Source organism: Salvelinus namaycush, chromosome 28 (genome assembly GCF_016432855.1).
Source record: "Salvelinus namaycush isolate Seneca chromosome 28, SaNama_1.0, whole genome shotgun sequence".
NCBI lineage: Eukaryota > Metazoa > Chordata > Actinopteri > Salmoniformes > Salmonidae > Salvelinus > Salvelinus namaycush.
In genome coordinates, this window is record NC_052334.1 from 45,896,497 (window position 1) to 45,916,505 (window position 20,009).

At 42.4% G+C, this 20,009-nt stretch overlaps 1 protein-coding gene across 1 annotated transcript in view; it reads left to right on the plus strand.

The window, feature by feature from the left end:
* Positions 1-20,009, plus strand: part of evla (Enah/Vasp-like a) — a 69,835-nt gene that overhangs the window by 34,054 nt on the left and 15,772 nt on the right. The window contains exons 4-10 of the mRNA XM_038967683.1: positions 2,549-2,606; positions 6,642-6,718; positions 8,587-8,858; positions 9,131-9,249; positions 9,495-9,522; positions 18,246-18,276; positions 18,399-18,459. Coding sequence (XP_038823611.1) covers positions 2,549-2,606; positions 6,642-6,718; positions 8,587-8,858; positions 9,131-9,249; positions 9,495-9,522; positions 18,246-18,276; positions 18,399-18,459 — 646 coding nt within the window. The remainder of the gene's footprint in view (positions 1-2,548; positions 2,607-6,641; positions 6,719-8,586; positions 8,859-9,130; positions 9,250-9,494; positions 9,523-18,245; positions 18,277-18,398; positions 18,460-20,009) is intronic.

A 20,009-nucleotide genomic window follows, 5' to 3' on the forward strand; every position in this document is an offset into this window, starting at 1 on the left:
GAAGCCTATGATTGGCTCTGTTTGATGATGATAGAATATTAAAATATTAAAATTCCCCTTCATGAGACTGTGGGAGATGAAACATGAAAGACTGTTTGGGATTGGGAATTAATCTGGTTTTAGAAAGCGTTACAGTACCTTATTAAAAAACAGCCATCAGCACAAATGAAGCCAACATCCTCGCCTTAGTTGCTCATTAAGAATTAGATTAATGTATTATAAAGCCAACTGGAATAAATCAGTAATGTCAAGCGAATTCTGAAAACAAACCAAGATTCCAAACCTACAGATGGTTGGATATGGTAAGGACTCGTCTCTGTTTCTGAGGTTGAAAATACTTATTTTTTGTTGAAAATAAGTATTTTCAATATCTTGTGCTCACTAGGTAAGCAGTATCCATATAAAGATGTTCCATGTGTCCCTCATGCCGAACACACCCAGCGGAAATGACACCCAAGGGCGCTCAGGTGTTGCAAAGGGGCGTCTAGGGTTTATTGTTCGGCATTCCTGATATGAAATACGTGGTCTCCCGGATAGCCCTTGTTAATTGCTCGGTCTCAGAATAGGGTCTCATCCTCAGTTGGGGCAGTAGGTTATGACTCAGTAACCACTTAGTTCACACTATGCAGTAACCCAGTCAGTATACACTACCACAGTGACGTCAAGGCACGTCATAACGACGTCAAGCAAAGACGGCCTATTTTGGTTATCTGGTCACTAAAAAGATGTCTAAAAATGTCTAGTATACATCACCATGATGTCATAATGACAGTTTTGTCCGCTGGGTTTTTTTGTTTTGCACTGGGCCATTGTCCATCTATGTCCGTCATTGTTGATCCTGGTGTTGAATATTTTTCGACAAAGACTGGTGAAGTTAGACGTTTTTCCAATGGAAATTAAGAATATTACATTCAATCCAATACAATCATGTTTGCCCTTGAATCTGGTTCAGGATTGGCGATTTAAGGAAGGTTGGGATTCATGCATTTGTTGTGTTGAATACAGAATGCACTGTAGAAATTGTACCCAGATGTGTATAGGAAGGAGGGGAGGTCAGGTCTATTCTGGTCCACGGTGCTGCTGGCCCTGTTTAGTTGAGGTTTCCTGTGGAAATGCCTGTGATTTACATCAATCATGCTATGGGGAAAAACACAGTCTGTCTTATCAGGGCAGAGGAATAGCACCTCGTGTGGTGTGTTTCACAACTGACTATTCCTACCCGCATAGCCTGGTCCCAGATCTGCTTGTACTGGATAGCCAACTCCTATGGTCATTGTCATGCCAATGACCACATAGGAGTTGACAAGACAGCACAAACAAATCTCGGACCAGGTTACGCTGCATCCACCCCACTCCAGACATGAACTCCTTGTACTTATTAAGACTGTCTCAGAAAGTCTCAGTAACATCTTTAGGACAACTATTTATGCCTGGGCAGGTTCCAAACCAGGCATATGTTTGTAAAATAATTCCTAATGTCAAAATAAGCTGAAAGACAACAATAAACCACTTCCAATGTAAACAAGCAAGACATACTAATAATGTCTAGTGCTAATGTCTTGAACACCATGGTAATGCTAATATCCTAATGTCAACAACCAAGACATGCCATGGCTAATCCTATGTCTTTCTCAGGAGAATTTAGAGGAGAGGAGTGCGTGAGGATACACAGTAGCAGCAAGAGGGAGGACGGGGGAGGGACACACTTCCCTTGTGAGATGACACCAGCATGCAATTTATGGAATTAACTGGCTGTCTGTCAAAGCCCTGTCTGCATTTGAGGCGGTTATTTTGGCTGTTAGGTCGTATTGTCATTTTTTTTTTTTACATTCAACTAGAAAAGGCAGATCCATGAGCAATAGTGTGGTTGTCACGACTTCTTGTTAAACTAAATTGACACATCTCACCATATCAGCACCTCTATACTGTACAAATACAGTATAGTATGTGCTCAGTGTTGTAAAAAGACAGACCCACAGGCAAAATAGACACTGCTGCCGGAGTCTATTTGATACACACAGTCTACACACATTTAGTTGTATATCGTTGTATATCGAGTCTATTTGATACACACAGTCTACACACATTTAGTTGTATATCGTTGTATTTTAAATGTGTGTGATTGTTCTTGTCTATCAGTGTCTTGTTACTTGTCGTGTTTTATGTTTTCGTGTGGACCCCAGGAAGAATAGCTGCAGCTTCGGCAAAAGCTAATGGGGATCTGAATAAACCGATAAAGCACTGTTTAATAGGTAACAGCATATACAGTACTTGGGTAGTGTGGTGAGGGGTGCATAAAACATAACATTTGTTGTGACTATCGCTTGAGGCGAACCAGACCCTTACATCATTATGTATCTGTTGGTTATTGTTATACTGTATGTAACCTACATTCAATATGCTAAATATATATCTCTATTACTGCAGGGGAGGGTGTGGCATGTGACGAAACTATTCACAAACACCAACGATACACAAGAATATATGTCCTTTCATACAGGTTGTCTTTTTCTAAAAGCTGAAAATCTGTTTCTGTTCCTCACCTCAGGCCCTGCTGTCCAACGTAAAAATGGGCCCTCCTCAGAAGACCCCGATGCACACAGGAGGTAAGACCCCTCTGACCTTCATAAAAACACCAAATAGTGATGACAAATAAAGCGTGGTGCACAATAGAACTCACAAAACAAAGACATTGATAAAGAAACTGGTTTGAAAACTTGCTTGTATCCGTCACTGAAAGTGTTCTTCATTTAATTTGTCTGAAGGTAGTTTGTTTAAGGGTGCAAAACACATCAGGCCTACCACATGTCTAGTGGCTCGTGTTGTGTTCTTAGTCCACTCTAGTAGTGGGAAGAGGTGCTAAACTCACATTCGGGTTGAATATTTTCCCTGTATTTGACAAATGTTCCATCCCGAGAATAAATCATTTTTCTCCCGCGTAACCCAGATTTGAGCTTTGATCCGCATGAAAATTCAAACCTGATGCTACCTGAGCCTGATGAGCCATATATTAAATACATTTTATGAGCCGAGCCCGACATTAACAACATTTAATGAGCCCAAGCCCAAATGATTGTGCCACTATCCAATACATACACTATATAAACAAAAGTATGTGGACACCACTTCAAATTAGTGGATTCAGCTATTTCAGCCACACCGTTGCTGACAGGTGTATAAAATCAAGCACACAGCCATGCAATCTCCATAGACAAACACTGGCAATAGAAAGTCCTTACTGAAGAGCTGTGACTCAACTTGGAAGCTTCATGAAACTGGTTTCCATAGCTGAAAAGCCTAAGATCAATTATGCACAATTCCAATCGTCGGCTGGAGTGGTATAAAGCTCGCCACCATTGGACTCTGGAGGGATGAGTCACGCTTCACCATCTGGCAGTCCGACTGACGAATCATCTGAGTTTGGCGGATGCCAGGAGAACGCTACCTGCTCGAATGCATAGTGCCAACTGTAAAGTTTGGTGGAAGAGGAATAATGGTCAGGGGCTGTTTTTCATGGTTCATGGTTTCATGAAGCATCTGAGTATCTGCTCTGAAAACACTCCACTACAAGCCAGGAAAACTAACAAGAAGGACATTGTGACCTCTGGTGGACAACCAGAGCCTTACACCCATCGACCCCTTCCCATAGAAGGATTGATTGGTTTCAACAGAGATAGATGACAAACAAAGACATCCACATGTAAATACATGCATTACTTCTTATCCCAAAACGGGCGGTGTTTCGTGTTCAAAGTAAATGTTTACTGTGAGTGTAGTTTCCAAATGTACGATAAGTATTCTCTTTGTCCCTTTGTCTTTCTCTTTCCCCTTCTCCATATAACGTTATGTTGTAACAAGCCGTCATATCTTGTCAGTCCACTAGGGACTTTTGTCTCGTGTGAGTGTGTATTCTGTGTTATTATTTAGTTAGTAAATATATAATTAAACCAATTTGTGTATTACTGAATAATCAACAAAGGTTGAGGTTCTTGCGGATCCAAGAGGGTCACAACTGTTCAGAATGAGAACTGATTATGAGGTAATGATTAATAAGTGACTGTTATCAATATATTTATATCTTCTAGAGTTTAATTCAGGAGATGGTAACTCGTTAAACAACTTCTTCCGTGGTGCCCCAAATTCCTAATGAGTTAATTGTTACGTGGTTAATTTAAATCGGGTAACAATTAAACTTAGTTAGTGGATTGAATAAATTACAGTCATCACATTAACGAAATTCACGTCATGACAGCGTGTGCCGAGCGAATTGCCAAATGGAATTCTTGAGGTGGAGTACTCTGACAGATAACGGTCGAACCAGGGGCTGAACCTGTTTTTAATTCTCATTTTCTTTATGGGCGCGTATTTGTTAACAATACCACTGAAAATATAAAAAAAGAAGGTCCAAGTATCTTCGGCATAAGAGATAAAGCTGATTATATGTAAATTTACAGAGGCCAGATCATGAAGGAAGGCTTGCTCATTAAAGTCTATGACAAGTCAGGACAGGTCGTTTCACTGAGTAGCCATTACGTACACAGGCTGTGAAACAGTGATCACTAAGGTCATTACAGAAAACACCAGACTGATACCTATCAGGATTATTTGTAAGGATAACATCAAGGAGAGTAGCCTTTTCTGGGTGTTTGGAGTCATACTTTGTGGGATTGGTAATAATCTGAGAAAGATTTTGGGAGTCCCATTGCTTTAGGACTTGGTCAGGTGATTTACACATGTCCCAGTTTAGGTCACCTAGCAGGACAAATTCAGACTTAGTGTTAGGGGCCAGGAGAGAGCTTAGGGCATTTAGGTTACAGGCCGGTGCTGATGGTGGCCGATAACACCCAGCAACAGTCAACAAAGATTTATTTGAAAGCTTAATGCGTAAAACCAGCGAATCAAATTGTTTGGGGACAGACTTGGTGGAGACAACCGAGCACTGAAAGTGTTCCTTGGTAAAGATTGCCACTCCACCACTTTTGGAAGATCTTTCTTGCCCAAAAACGTTATAACCAGAAAGGTTAATATCAGTGTTCAAAACACTCTTTCTTAACCACGTCTCAGTAATGACCAACACATCAGGATTGGAGCTGTGAATCCACACTTTCAATTGACACATTTCAGGTAATAAGCGTCTAGTGTTAACGTGCAGAAATCCCAGGCTTTTACGAGAGCAGAAATCAGTGAAGCAGATATCAGAGCACAAATCATAATTGGGGCTAGCAACAGTAGATGGGCCAGGGTGTACATGCACATTTCCATATATAATCAGCAGTAATAGAATCAGGGCATGGCAGAGGACAGGGAGAGCTCTGCAGTGTTGATTTATAACATTTGAATGTGCATTAGATGGCAACAAGATCATATTGTACAGCAATTTCATCAAGTAACATGATCACAAAGCCGACAAGAGGTGGTTAGAATAGGATGGGAGTCCAAGAGTCTATGTGTAAACAATAGAGAGTCCCGGGTGTGGGAATAAACAGACTGTCCCCCGATTGGGTAAACAAGCAAGTTCATAGTCAACAAAGAACACAGGAGTCATAAGGCAAATAGCATAGAGTACAAGCGAAAAATATAACAACTTGGGGCTAGCCATTGCAAGTTCAGAGTCACTCGCCTCAACAGTGCATGTGTGCTGGAGGCGAGCGAAAGCTCGGGAGAGAGGGGGGAGTGTGGCGAGGGTACCTATACCAGACAGAGGGAGACAGGCCAGGGCAGATGGTGAACAGATCGCCAGGTGGAATCCAAGCAGCAGTGCAGCAGGCACCGGGAGTAGGTGTCACACCCACTTAGGAGAAGCTTTTTTCGGGAGGCAGATTCCTTGTTGAAAATCCCAGCTAGCTAGCTAACGTAGCTCGCAAGTCTCTGTCCGTCTTTTCCACGTGGAAAAGGAGATCGTTAGCTAGCTATATCTTTTCAGTATCGGCGAATGATCCTTTACAACATCCAAACAAAGTTGTCCTGTGGCTGTTGTATTTTGGGGATTCTGAGGAGGATATCTTCTCTGCACAGATGGAGGTGGCTTCAAAGGCCTCTACATTTAGGTGGGGAGGGGCTGTGAAACTCTCCTGCCATTGTTAGGCTTAAGAGTTTTCACACCTCTCTCTTCACACTTAAGTCAGATTCTTTCTTAGCAGCTTGGTAGCCTTATTTATTAAGCTTTATATAACAAAATTACCTAGAGGTTATTGTCTTTTACTTTTTGGCTTCAGAAAGTAGATTCAGACTGAACATTACTCACTCAATTTTGTGTTGGATGGTATATCCAGGTTCTGCTGTGTTTCTTCTGTAGGTTTTGGCTTGTTAGAAGTTTTTTTTTTCTTGATAGTCCTTGGTAGTAATCGTCCATTCAGGTAATTTTGTCCAAAATCAAGGTTTTAGGTATGGAATTGTGAATCGGAACTAAGGTTTTGATGTTGAGGTTAGTATCCTGTATAAGTCCTTGCAAAAAATTGCAAGTTTATCTACATTTATCCAACTCTAATTTTATATTTTTGCAGAAGAACTCAGGAGCCCATGCTCTGTGTCTATTCACTCTCTCTCTCTCTCTCTGAAACAATGTATTCGTGGGCCCAGATTGAAAGGCTGGAAATAGGGAGAGGCTAAAACTTGTGTCTGTGTCCTCTGTGTATCTGCAGGCAAATGATGGAGCAGCATCAGATGCAGATGCAGGAAGTGGCCCACAAAGAGAGGGAACGACGGACGTCTGGCTCAGGTAAGGCCTGCAGACAAACATACTTACTGTGGACAAACACTACCGTGTTAGACAAGGGTCTGTCAACACATAAGCCACAATACATTTGACCTATGTCAGATAACATCTTAAGATGCTATTCTCTCCATGGGAATAGCATGACAATCATGGTAACCAAACACAGCCTAGGGTAGCAGCGCATATGGGTCGTATTCATTAGGCACCAATGGTGAGAAAACAGACTGAAACAGAGAGGGGCTAACTGAATATGTCCAATAAGATATGCTCATTATCGTTTTCCGTTGCAAAATGTTGTGCTACAGTGTACCCTAATGAATACGACCATGGATAGAGAGCTACCTCGGACACATATGTGCTTGTGTTGAACCCCCCCCCCCCCCCCCCCCCCTCTTTATTTACTCATCCTTATCCATGCACAAGAGCCACACTCATTCTGCCAGCGTGCTATCGGCAGCTGCGTGGCAATGCGACTTCCTGCTTTCCTGAGAGTTCGCATTCTGCTTCTTTTTCTAATGTAATTGTTTGTCTTTGTTTCTTTTTATTTCTTCATCTTTGCTTAGTTTCTCATTATTCTCTCTTTTGCATCCTTTGTTTTCTACCCCACCCTCCTCCATCTGTGTGTTATAGTTGTTTCCACCCTCCAATATAAGGTGTCCTCCCCTCCCTCTCACCCGTCAAACACCCCTCCTGAGTACAGACACTACCGGGCCGCCACACTGCCGCCTTCCTACGCCCGAGTGGCCTCCAACTCCTCCCCTTCCTCCTCCTCCTCCTCCTCCTCCCAGGAAAGAGAGGTGCTGGGCGGACGGGCTGGCGACAACTCCTCCCAGCACTCCCAGCTCTCCACCTCCCTGGCCTCGGCCTTCTCACCCGTGCAGCCAGGGGTGCCCATGGCCACGACCCGGCAGGTGCGCCAGATCCCCCTCTCTCCCCCCACTGCTCGGGCCCTCCACCACACCCAGTCTCTCCACCAGGGTCATGCCCTGCAGGACCTTGTGCTGCCCCCCAAACATGGCACCTGGTCAGCCTCCCACGCCCACATGTATGGCCCCGTGCCCTCCACGCCCCCCTTGGTGGGCATGATGCCTGTGCACATGCCCCCTGTGCCCCAGCCCCAGCATGTCGTCCCCGTAGCCCACCCTCTGCCGCCCCTCCACAGCCGCGTCAAGACCCACCCCCTGGACCAGCCTGACCAACCCCACATCCCGTCCCACCTCCCCCACGCCAACGGTCAATCAGAGGACTATTATAACCTTGCTCAGCAGCAACAGCAGCAGCTAGGTTACGGCGAGGCTTCTTCCTTACACCCTCTGATTGGTCAGTCTGCCCAGGGCCCCGTCCCTGTCTCTGCCCACCAGCCCCAGTACCCCTCCTCCTTTCACCCCCAGCAGCAGATGTACCAGGCCACGCCCCCACCACCACCAGCACCCCAATTCTCTCCCCCCTCATACACCACAGCCCAATCAGAGGGGGGCTCGCCCAAGCAGACACCCTCTCCTGTCGCTCAGGCTGCCACAGCCAGCTGCAGTAAGTATAAGCAGAGCTCAATGAGCAAGGCACTTGGACAACTGGTGTGTGTCCTGTGTGTGTGTGTCACTCCACTCCACTCCACTCCACACCACACACCTCACACAACATGCATCTGGCTTATGTGGATGGAAGCATATACCTATTATGAATACAATAACAGTCCCCATAGACAATTCAGCCATCTGTTACTGTACTTTTGCATTTTGATTAACTTTAAATTAAATTCTTCTTATCTGAGACTGTTAATCTAATCAGTTTCCAATCAGTGCTCGCCAGCAGTGTTAGCCAATGAGGAATCCGATGTCACCTGATGTGAACCTATGCTGTTTCTTTCCCAGGTCCAGTTTCTCTTCCCGCATTGCTGGCTTTGGCCCCACCAGTGGCCCCACCTATGCCTATGCCCCCCCCTGCCCCTATGGCACCCATGGCCCCCCCTCCTCCACCGGGCCCCCCGCCTCCGGCCACGGTGCCACCGCCCATGCCCCCTCCACTGCCGGTTGGTAGAGGGCCCGGGGGGCCACCGGTAGGGGAGGCAGGCAATGAGCTGGCGCAGCCACTCTCAGGACTGGCGGCTGCCCTCGCTGGAGCCAAACTCCGTAAAGTTGCAAGGGTTAGTATCTCAGCTTAGACGTGGATCATGGTCAGTAAGAAGAAAACGTTTTGAAACAAGGAGGTACTACCTAAACATGTCCAATAAGAAATTTGATTTTTTTTCTTTCTTTGCAATACATTTGAAAATGTTTTGCTACGGTGTGACCCACTGAACATGACCATTCATATCTATGTGAAAATTGCTTGGACATTCAAACCATATACACATTACCTGTTGGTTGGCTTCTATAAGATGGAACTCGTATGTTGACCAATGTTGTGTCTCCTCAGGATGAGAACAGTCCACCAGGAACAGGTGGAGCCAAGAATGATGCCAACCGCTCGAGTGGAGGTAGTGGTGCTGGAGGGGAGGGGCTGATGCAGGAAATGAACGCCCTTCTAGCACGCAGGTGAGAGGAAAACAACAGTGTGAAAGAAATATTTATTTAATCGAATTGAAATACATGTAATTGAAAATCCCTATCCCAACTATAGCACATCAAAAGACCACATTTTCTAAATGAACATTCTGGAGTTCAAAAATGTATTCCTTGATGCGATTGTAAGTAAGTAGGCTACTAGCCTGTGAAATAACACAAAATGACTGGAATTGTCTTTTTCATTATCTAAATGCCTGATTTTGCTTTTCCTGCAGACGGAAAGCCTCAGAGAGACCTGAAGAGGTAATGCAGTTTATCTTCTTTTAAAATATCAAGTATTAGTTTCCCAGGGTGGGTCTATCCAGCAACAATAATTGCATTCAAGCAATCTAAAGAGACTTGTGCACACACTTACTCATACACTGAGTGTACAAAACAATAGGAACACCTTCCTAATATTGATTTGCACACCCTTTTGCCCTCAGAACAACCTCAATTCGTCGGGGCATGGACTCTACAAGGTGTCGAAAGCGTTCCGCAGGGATGCTGGCCCATGTTGACTTCAATGCCTCCCACAGTTGTGTCAAGTTGGCTGGATCTCCTTTGGATGGTGGACCATACTTGACGCACATGGGAAACTGTTAGGCGTGAAAAACCCTAGCAGTGTTACAGTTCTTTACACACTCAAACCGCTCAAAGACACTTAAATATTTTGTCTTGCCCATTCACCCTCTGAAAAGCACACATACACAATCCATGTCTCAATTGTCTCAAGGCTTAAAAATCCTTCTTCAACCTGTCGCCTCACCTTCATCTAAACTGATTAAAGTGGATTTAACATGTGACATCAAAAAGTATCATAGCTTTCACCTGGATTAACCTGGTCCCTCTGTCATAAAAAGAGCAGGTGTTCCTAATGTTTTGTACACTCAGTATAAAAAAATATGATATATATATATATACACACAGTACAAGTCAAAAGTTTGGACACATGTACTCATTCAAACGTTTTTCTTTATTTTTACTATTTTCTACATTGTAGAATAATAGTGAAGACATCAAAACTATGAAATAGCACATATGGAATCATGTAGTAACCAAAAAAACGAATCAAAATATATTTGATATTTTAGATTCTTCAAAGTAGCCACCCTTCGCCTTGATGCCAGATTTGCACACTCTTGGCATTCTCTCAACCAACCTGGAATGCATTTCAATTAACAGGTGTGCCTTGTTAAAAGTGAATTTGTGGAATTTCTTTCCTTAATGCATTTGAGCCAATCAGTTGAGTTGTGACAAGGTAGGGGTGGTATACAGAAGATAGCCCTATTTGGTAAAGTACCAAGTCCATATTATGTCAAGAACAGCTCAAATAAGCAAAGAGAAACGACAGTCCAATCTTTACTTTCAGACATGGTCAGTCAATCCGGAACATTTCAAGAACTTTCAAAGGTTCTTCAAGTGCAGTCGCGAAAACCATCAAGCACTATGATGAAACTGTCTCTCATGAGGACCCCAACAGGAAAGGAAGACCCAGAGTCACCTCTGCTGCAGAGGATAAGTTAATTAGAGTTAACTGCACCTCAGATTACAGCCCAAATAAATGCTTCACAGAGTTCAAGTAATACATCTCAACATCAACTGTTCAGAGGAGACTGTGTGAATCAGGCCTTCATGGTCGAATTGCTGCAAATAAATCACTACTAAAGGACACCAATAAGAAGAAGAGACTTGCTTGGGCCAAGAAACACGAGCAATGAACATTAGACCATTGAAAATCTGTCCTTTCGACAAATGAGTCCAAATGTAAAAAATTTGTGAGACAGATGAGATGAAAGGATGATCTCTGCATATGTGGTTCCCACCGTGAAGCATTGAGGAGGAGGTGTGATTGTGTGGGGGTGGATGGAGAGGATGGTTGCGGTTTCATTGGCTCTTAACCAACCGTGCTATTTTGTTTGTTTTTCCGCATTGTTTGTAACTTATTTTGTACAGTTGAAGTCGGAAGTTTACATACACCTTAGCCAAATACAGTTAAACTCAGTTTTTCACAATTCCTGACATTTAATCCAAGTAAAAATTCCCTGTCTTTGGTCAGTTAAAATAAAGTGGTGATCCTAAGTATGTGAAATGTCAGAATAATAGTAGAGAGAATGATTTATTTCAGCTTTTATTTCTTTCATCACATTCCCAGTGGGTCAGAAGTTTAAATACACTCAATTAGTATTTGGTAGCATTACCTTTAAATTGTTTAACTTGGGTCAAACGTTTCGGGTAGACTTCCACAACCTTCCCACAATAAGTTGGGTGAATTTTGGCCCATTCCTCCTGACAGAGCTGGTGTAACTGAGTCAGGTTTGTAGGCCTCCTTGCTCGCACACGCGTTTTCAGTTCTGCCCAAAATTTTCTATGGGTTTGAGGTCAGGGCTTTGTGATGGCCACTCCAATACCTTGACTTTGTTGTCCTTTAGCCATTTTGCCACAACTTTGGAAGTATACTTGGGGTCATTGTCCATTTGGAAGACCCATTTGCGACCAAGCTTCAACTTGACTGATGTCTTGAGATGTTGCTTCACTATATCCACATAATTTTCCGTCCTCCTGATGCCATCTATTTTGTGAAGTGCACCAGTCCCTCCTGCAGCAAAGCACACCCACAACAATATGCTGCCACCCCCGTGCTTCACGGTTGGGATGGTGTTCTTCGGCTGGCAAGCCTCCCCCTTTTTCCTCCAAACATAATGATGGTCATTATGGCCAAACAGTTCTATTTTTGTTTCATCAGACCAGAGGACATTTCTCCAAAAAGTACGATCTTTGTCCCCATGTGCCGTTGCAAACCGTAGTCTGGCTTTTTTATGGCGGTTTTGGAGCAGTGAATTCTTCCTTGCTGAGCGGCCTTTCAGGTTATGTCGACATAGGACTCATTTTACTATGGATATAGATACTTTTGTACCTGTTTCCTCCAGCATCTTCACAAGGTCCTTTGCTGTTGTTCTGGGATTGATTTGCACTTTTCGCACCAAAGTATGTACATCTCTAGGAGACAGAAAAATTACCGCTCCTTCCTGAGCGGTATGACAGCTGCGTGGTCCCATGGTGTTTATAATTGCGTACTATTGTTTGTACAGATGGACGTGGTACCTTCAGGCATTTGGAAATTGCTCCCAATGATGAACCAGACCTGTGGAGGTCTACAAGTTTTTTCTGAGGTCTTGGCTGATTTCTTTTGATTTTCCCATGATGTCAAGCAAAGAGGCACTGAGTTTGAAGGAAGGCCTTGAAATACATCCACAGGTACACCTCCAATTTACTCAAATTATGTCAATTAGCCTATCAGAAGCTTCTAAATCCATGGCATAATTTTCTGGAATTTTCCAAGCTGTTTAAAGGCACAGTCAACTTGGTGTATGTAAACTTCTGACTCACTGGAATTGTGATCCAGTGAATTATAAGTGAAATAATCTGTCTGTAAACAATTGTTGGAAAAATAACTTGTGTCTTGTACAAGGTAGATGTCCTAACCGACCCCAACCTAAGTGTATGTAAACTTCCGACTTCAACTGTACATAATGTTGCTGTTACCATCTCGTATGACCTCAAAGATCTTCTGGACATCCGAATAGTGATTACTCACCTTGAATTGGATGATGAATTTTTCTTTAATGAGTCGGACGAGAGGGATTTACTCCAGACACCCAAACAGGCCCTCATCCTCATCATTTGCAGGAGAAAAAGATGGAAGAGGTATCGCCATCAGTCCTATTGGCCAACGTACCATCGCTGGATAATAAATTGGAAGAACTTAAAGCACATATTCTACCAACGGGACATTAAAAACTGTAATATCTTATGTTTCATCGAGTCGTGGCTGATCGACGACATTAACAACATACAGCTGGCGGGTTATACACTCTATCGGCAGGATAGAACAGCAGCCTCTGGTAAGACAAGGGGTGGTGGTCTATGTATATTTTTAAACAAGTGCACGATATATACAGAAGTCTCGAGGTTTTGCTCGCCTGAGGTAGTGTATCTCATGATAAGCTGTAGACCACACCTAGAGAGTTTTCATCTGTATTTGTCGTAGCTGTCTACATACCACCACAGACTGATGCTGGCACTAAGACCGCACTCAGTGAGCTGTATACCGCCATAAGCAAACAGGAAAACGCTCCTCCAGAGGCGGCGCTCCTAGTAGCCGGGGATTTTAATGCAGGGGAACTTAAATCCGTTTTACCTAATTTCTACCAACATGTTAAATGTGCAACCAGAGAGAAAAAAACTTTAGACCACATTTACTCCACACACAGAGAGGTGTACAAAGCTCTCTGTCGCCCTCTATTTGGCAAATCTGACCATAATTCTATCCTCCTGAAAGCTGCTTACAAGCAAAAATTAAAGCAGGAAGCACCAGGGACTCGGTCAATAAAAAAAGTGGTCAGATGAAGCAGATGCTAAGCTACAGGACTGTTTTGCTAGCACAGACTAGAATATGTTCCGGGATTCTTCCGATGGCATTGAGGAGTACACCACATCAGTCACTGGCCTCATCAATTAGTGCATCGATGACGTCGTCCCCACAGTGACTGTATGTACATACCCCAACCAGAAGCCATGGATTACAGGCAACATCTGCACTAAGCTAAAGGGAGCGGGTCTCTAACCCGGAAGCTTATAAGAAATCACACTATGCCCTCCGATGAACCATCTAACAGGCAAAGCGTCAATACAGGACTAAGATCGAATCGTACTACACCGGCTCCGACGCTCGTCGGATGTGGCAGGGCTTGCAAACTATTACAGACTACAAAGGGAAGCACAGCCGAGAGCTGCCCAGTGACACACATCCAGGCTGTATAAGAGCTATTTGACCAAGAAGGAGAGTGATGGAGTGCTGCATCAGATGACCTGGCCTCCACAATCACCTGACCTCAACCGAATTGAGATGGTTTGGGATGAGTTGGACTGCAGAGTGAAGGAAAAGCAGCCAACTAGTGCTCAGTATATGTGGGAAGTCCTTCAAGACTGTTGGGAAATCATTCCTCATGAAGCTGGTTGAGAGAATTTAACTAGGCAGGTCAGTTAAGAACAAATTCTTATTTTCTTTCTTACTGCCTTGTTCAGGGGCAGAACAACAGCTTTTTTACCTCTTCATCTCAGGGATTTGATCTTGCAACTTTTACGGTTACTAGTCCAACACTCTAACCACTAGGCTACCTGCCGCCCCAGATGACAATACTAACGATACTAGAATGCCAAGAATTCGGGAAGCTGTCATCAAGGCAAAGCTTGGCTACTTTGAAGACTCTAAAATCTAAAATATTTTTTTATTTGTTTAACACCTGTTTGGTTACTACATGATGCCATATGTGTTATTTCATAGTTTTGATGTCTATGTAGAAAATTGTAAAAAAAATAAAGACAAACCCTTGAATGAGTTGGTGTCCAAACGTTTGACTGATACTGTATATATATATGTATGTGTGTGTGTGTGTGTGTGTGTATGTATGTATGCATATGTATATATATATATGTGTGTGTGTGTGTGTGTGTGTGTGTGTGTGTGTGTGTGTGTGTGTGTGTGTGTGTGTGTGTGTGTGTGTGTGTGTGTGTGTGTGTATATGTATATGTACACACACACAATATATATATATACACAGTGGGGCAAAAAAGCTTTTAGTCAGCCACCAATTGTGCAAGTTCTCCCACTTAAAAAGATGAGAGAGGCCTGTAATTTTCATCATAGGTACAGTTCAACTATGACAGACAAAATGAGAAAAAAAATCCAGAAAATCACATTGTAGGATTTTTAATGAATTTATTTGCAAATTATGGTGGAAAATAAATATTTGGTCACCTACAAACAAGCAAGATTTCTGGCTCTCACAGACCTGTAACTTCTTCTTTAAGAGGCTCCTCTGTCCTCCACTCGTTACTTGTATTAATGGCACCTGTTTGAACTTGTTATCAGTATAAAAGACACCTGTCCACAACCTCAAACAGTCACACTTTAAACTCCACTATGGCCAAGACCAAAGAGCTGTCAAAGGACACCAGAAACAAAATTGTAGACCTGCACCAGGCTGGGAAGACTGAATCTGCAATAGGTAAGCAGCTTGGTTTGAATAAATCAACTGTGGGAGCAATTATTAGGAAATGGAAGACATACAAGACCACTGATAATCTCCCTCGATCTGGGGCTCCACGCAAGATCTCACCCCATGGGGTCAAAATGATCACAAGAACGGTGAGCAAAAATCCCAGAACCACACGGGGGGACCTAGTGAATGACCTGCAGAGAGCTGGGACCAAAGTAACAAAGCCTACCATCAGTAACACACTACGCCGCCAGGGACTCAAATCCTGCAGTGCCAGACGTGTCCCCCTGCTTAAGCCAGTACATGTCCAGGCCCGTCTGAAGTTTGCTAGAGAGCATTTGGATGATCCAGAAGAAGATTGGGAGAATGTCATATGGTCAGATGAAACCAAAATAGAACTTTTTGGTAAAAACTCAACTCGTCATGTTTGGAGGACAAAGAATGCTGAGTTGCATCCAAAGAACACCATACCTACTGTGAAGCATGGGGGTGGAAACATCATGCTTTGGGGCTGTTTTTCTGCAAAGGGACCAGGACGACTGATCCGTGTAAAGGAAAGAATGAATGGGGCCATGTATCGTGAGATTTTGAGTGAAAACCTCCTTCCATCAGCAAGGGCATTGAAGATGAAACGTGGCTGGGTCTTTCAGCATGACAATGATCCCAAACACACCGCCCGGGCAATGAAGGAGTGGCTTCGTAAGAAGCATTTCAAGGTCCTGGAGTGGCCTAGCCAGTCTCCAGATCTCAACCCCATAGAAAATCTTTGGAGGGAGTTGAAAGTCCGTGTTGCCCAGCAACAGCCCCAAAACATCACTGCTCTAGAGGAGATCTGCATGGATGAATGGGCCAAAATACCAGCAACAGTGTGTGAAAACCTTGTGAAGACTTACAGAAAACGTTTGACCTCTGTCATTGCCAACAAAGGGTATATAACAAAGTATTGAGAAACTTTTGTTATTGACCAAATACTTATTTTCCACCATAATTTGCAAATAAATTCATTAAAAATCCTACAATGTGATTTTCTGGAGAAAAAAAATTCTCATTTTGTCTGTCATAGTTGAAGTGTACCTATGATGAAAATTACAGGCCTCTCTCATCTTTTTAAGTGGGAGAACTTGCACAATTGGTGGCTGACTAAATACTTTTTTGCCCCACTATGTATATATATATATATATATATATATACACACACAGTGGGCTCCAAAATTACTGGCACCCCTGACTGGCAATGCACAAATAATGCTTAAACAAATATAAACAATATAATTATAGAGATAAACTCAAATACCAACATGTGAGAAATACGATACTTTATTAATGTTTCAATGGAACCAACCAAAATAATTGTTTGATTTAATTAAAAATCAATGTCCTCCAAATCAAGGTTTCACAATTAATGGCACCCTTAAAGATTATTGTAAATAACATCTACCAAAATTAAACCACAAATTAAATTCCACGTATTTAAGTTTATCTAAGTCTTAAGGAACTATTTTGAGCCATTACATCACTTCCTGTTTCACTAGGGTATAAAAATGAGGTGACACACATGCAATATCCCACTGTCATCCAACACCATGAAGAAAACAAAATAACTGGCAGTTCAAAAGAGACAGATGGTCGTAGACCTTCATAAATCTGGTAATGGCTACAAGAAGATCCACAAACGATTGAATATACCACTGAGCACTGTCAGGGAAATTATTTTAAAAAATGCAAAAGATATGGAACAGTTGAAAACCTCATGGGTAGAGGACGCAAATGCATTTTGCCCCCCAGGATAGGGAGAAGGATGGTGAGAGAAGCAACAAAATCCCCAAGAATCACTGTGAAAGAATTGCAGGCCTTGGTGGCGTCTTGGGGTCAACAGGTTTCAAAAAGCACCATCAGACGCCACCTCCACAACCACAGGCTCTTTGGAAGGGTTGCCAGAAGAAAGCCCTTTCTGACCACAAGACACAGACGCAAACGCTTGGAGTTTGCCGAACGTCATTTAAATTATGACTGGAAGAAGGTGCTCTGGTCAGAGGAGACCAAAATTGAAAGATTTGGTCAGATACAGCATCAGCATGTTTGGCGTTGAAACAGAGATGCATACAAGGAGAGGCACCTCATACCCACGGTGAAACAGAGATGCAGACAAGGAGAGGCACCTCATACCCACGGTGAAATATGGTGGTGGGTCAGTGATGTTTTGGGGCTGTTTTAATTCCAGAGGTCCAGGGGCACTGGTTAAGATTGATGGCATAATGAATTCCACCAAGTATCAGGCAATTTTGGCTGACAATCTGGTTGCCTCTGCCAGAAGGCTGGGACTTGGCCGTAGGTGGACTTTCCAATGAGACAATGACCCGAAACATACCTTAAGATCCACACAGAAATGGTTCTGTGACAACAAAATCAATGTTCTGCCATGGCCATCTCAGTCGCCGGACCTCAATCCAATCGATAACCTGTGGGCTGAGTTGAAGAGGGCAGTTGATAAGCGCAAACCCAAGAATGTGAAGGATCCTGAAAGGATCTGCATAGAGGAATGGTCCAAAATCCCTCCAAATGTGTTCCTTAACCTTGTCAAACATTACAGGAAAAGACTCCATGTTGTTATCCTTGCCAGAGGTGGTTATACTAAGTACTAAATGAGGAGTGCCAATAATTATGAAACCTTGAGTATGGTTCAATTTATATTGTATAAAATAATTGTTTGATTTTGGTTGGTTCCATTGAAACATTAATAAAGTACAGTTTTTCTCACATGTTGGTATTTTGAGTTTATCTCTATAATTATATTGTTTATATTTTTTTAAGTATTGTTTGTGCATTGCCAGTCAGGGGTGTCAGTAATTTTGTAGCCCACTGTATATATATACACACACACACACACACACACACACAATCATCCATTTTCATTTTCCATTATAGGAGGATCCCAAGCCAGGGCAGAACTCTACAGGTATACACACTCTTGCCTCCACATTTTTTCTGAGTCTGACCATTATATTTTCTATTGGCTGTATAGAGCGATGTTGCTTTTTAAAGTGAGTCTCTTCTAATTGTGATCGTCTCTCCTTCTAGGTGCTGGGATGAGTCCATGGGACCGAGCAAACTCTGTAGACAAGTCTTCACTGGTATTAAGGTTAGTATCGTCATCTGTTTGATAGGGGCTCCCAAACCTTTTAAAAGATCTAGTGGCACAATGAGAAGGGATACAGTGCCTAGTGAAAGTCTACACACCCCTTGCCCCCCTTCACATTTTGCTGCCTTAACATGTTAACTAAAAATGGATTAAATTAGATTTTTTTCCTACAGATCTACACAACCTACTTCACATTTTCAAAATGAAAGAAAGTTAATCAAAATGTTAAAAAATAAAATAAAAAAAGATGTCTTGATTGCAGATGTCTTCACAACCCAGAGCTGATACATGATGGAATAACCTTTGTCAGACATTACAGCTGAGAATCATTTGGAATAAGATTCTACCAGCATTGCACATCATACAGTGCTTTCAGAAAGTATTCATACCCCTTGACTTATTCCACATTTTGTTGTTACAGCCTGAATTCAAAATGGATTTAAAAAAAACACAATACCCTATAATAACTAAGTAAAAAGATGTTAGTAATACATGGAAATGTATAGAAAATTAAATAGAAAAATGCATAATTTACATAAATATTTACACCCCTGAGTCAATACATGTTAGAACCACCTTTTGAGAGGTGCATGCATGTACCGACAGGACAGTAGCTCTGTTGTGGACTGTCAAAACTGTGATTATATGAAGAAGCCAGACAATATAGTTTAAATTAAGCCTCTAAAGTCGATAGATCAAGCAACCGGGAGAGAGTGAGTGGTCAGTTATATACAACAGCGAACCAATCTGTGGGTAAAGCAAAGCTGTGACTCGAACCCAACAAGCCATGACTTCCCTTAGAGGAAAAGACAAAGAACAACTTGGAGATGAAAATAACGACCAGCTAAAGGATATCCCGGAAAACACCAAAACAAACTAACTGTTACAATCTGTTGTTTAAAAAAAGTAGATTTTCTTGAAAGGAAAGTAGAGTCTATCATGTCAGATATGCATATACAGGGCGGGTGCTTGGACGAACAGGACAACAAAATTGGCATTCTGGAAACAAAGTAGCGAATTTTAGAAGAGGAACTGGACCAGCAAAAAAAAAGAATGAGTGACATAACTCGCCAACTGATTGCAGCAATACTGCAAAAATGGAAGAGGCAAGTGGAAGGGAGAGAAGGTAAGGAACTTGTCTGTTGACCCTACATTAAAGACCAAATTGGTTAAAGAAAATTGTGATAAATAAAAGAAGTATACCAGTTTCATTTAAGGACCAATAAATTGACAGCTGCATACAGGTTGCAAAATAGTTGGGAAGAGATTTTTGATGTATCGATTCCATGGCACATGGTTTATGTATGAACTGATACACAAAACAACGCAGGATTAAAAACGTAGTTTTTCAATTTAATTTATTATACAAAATTCTTGCAGCCAATATAGAATTATGTACAGTGGGGAGAACAAGTATTTGAAACACTGCCGATTTTGCAGGTTTTCCTACTTACAAAGCATGTAGAGGTCTGTAATTTTTTATCACTTCAACTGTGAGAGACGGAATCTAAAACAAAAATCCAGAAAATCACATTGTATGATTTTTAAGT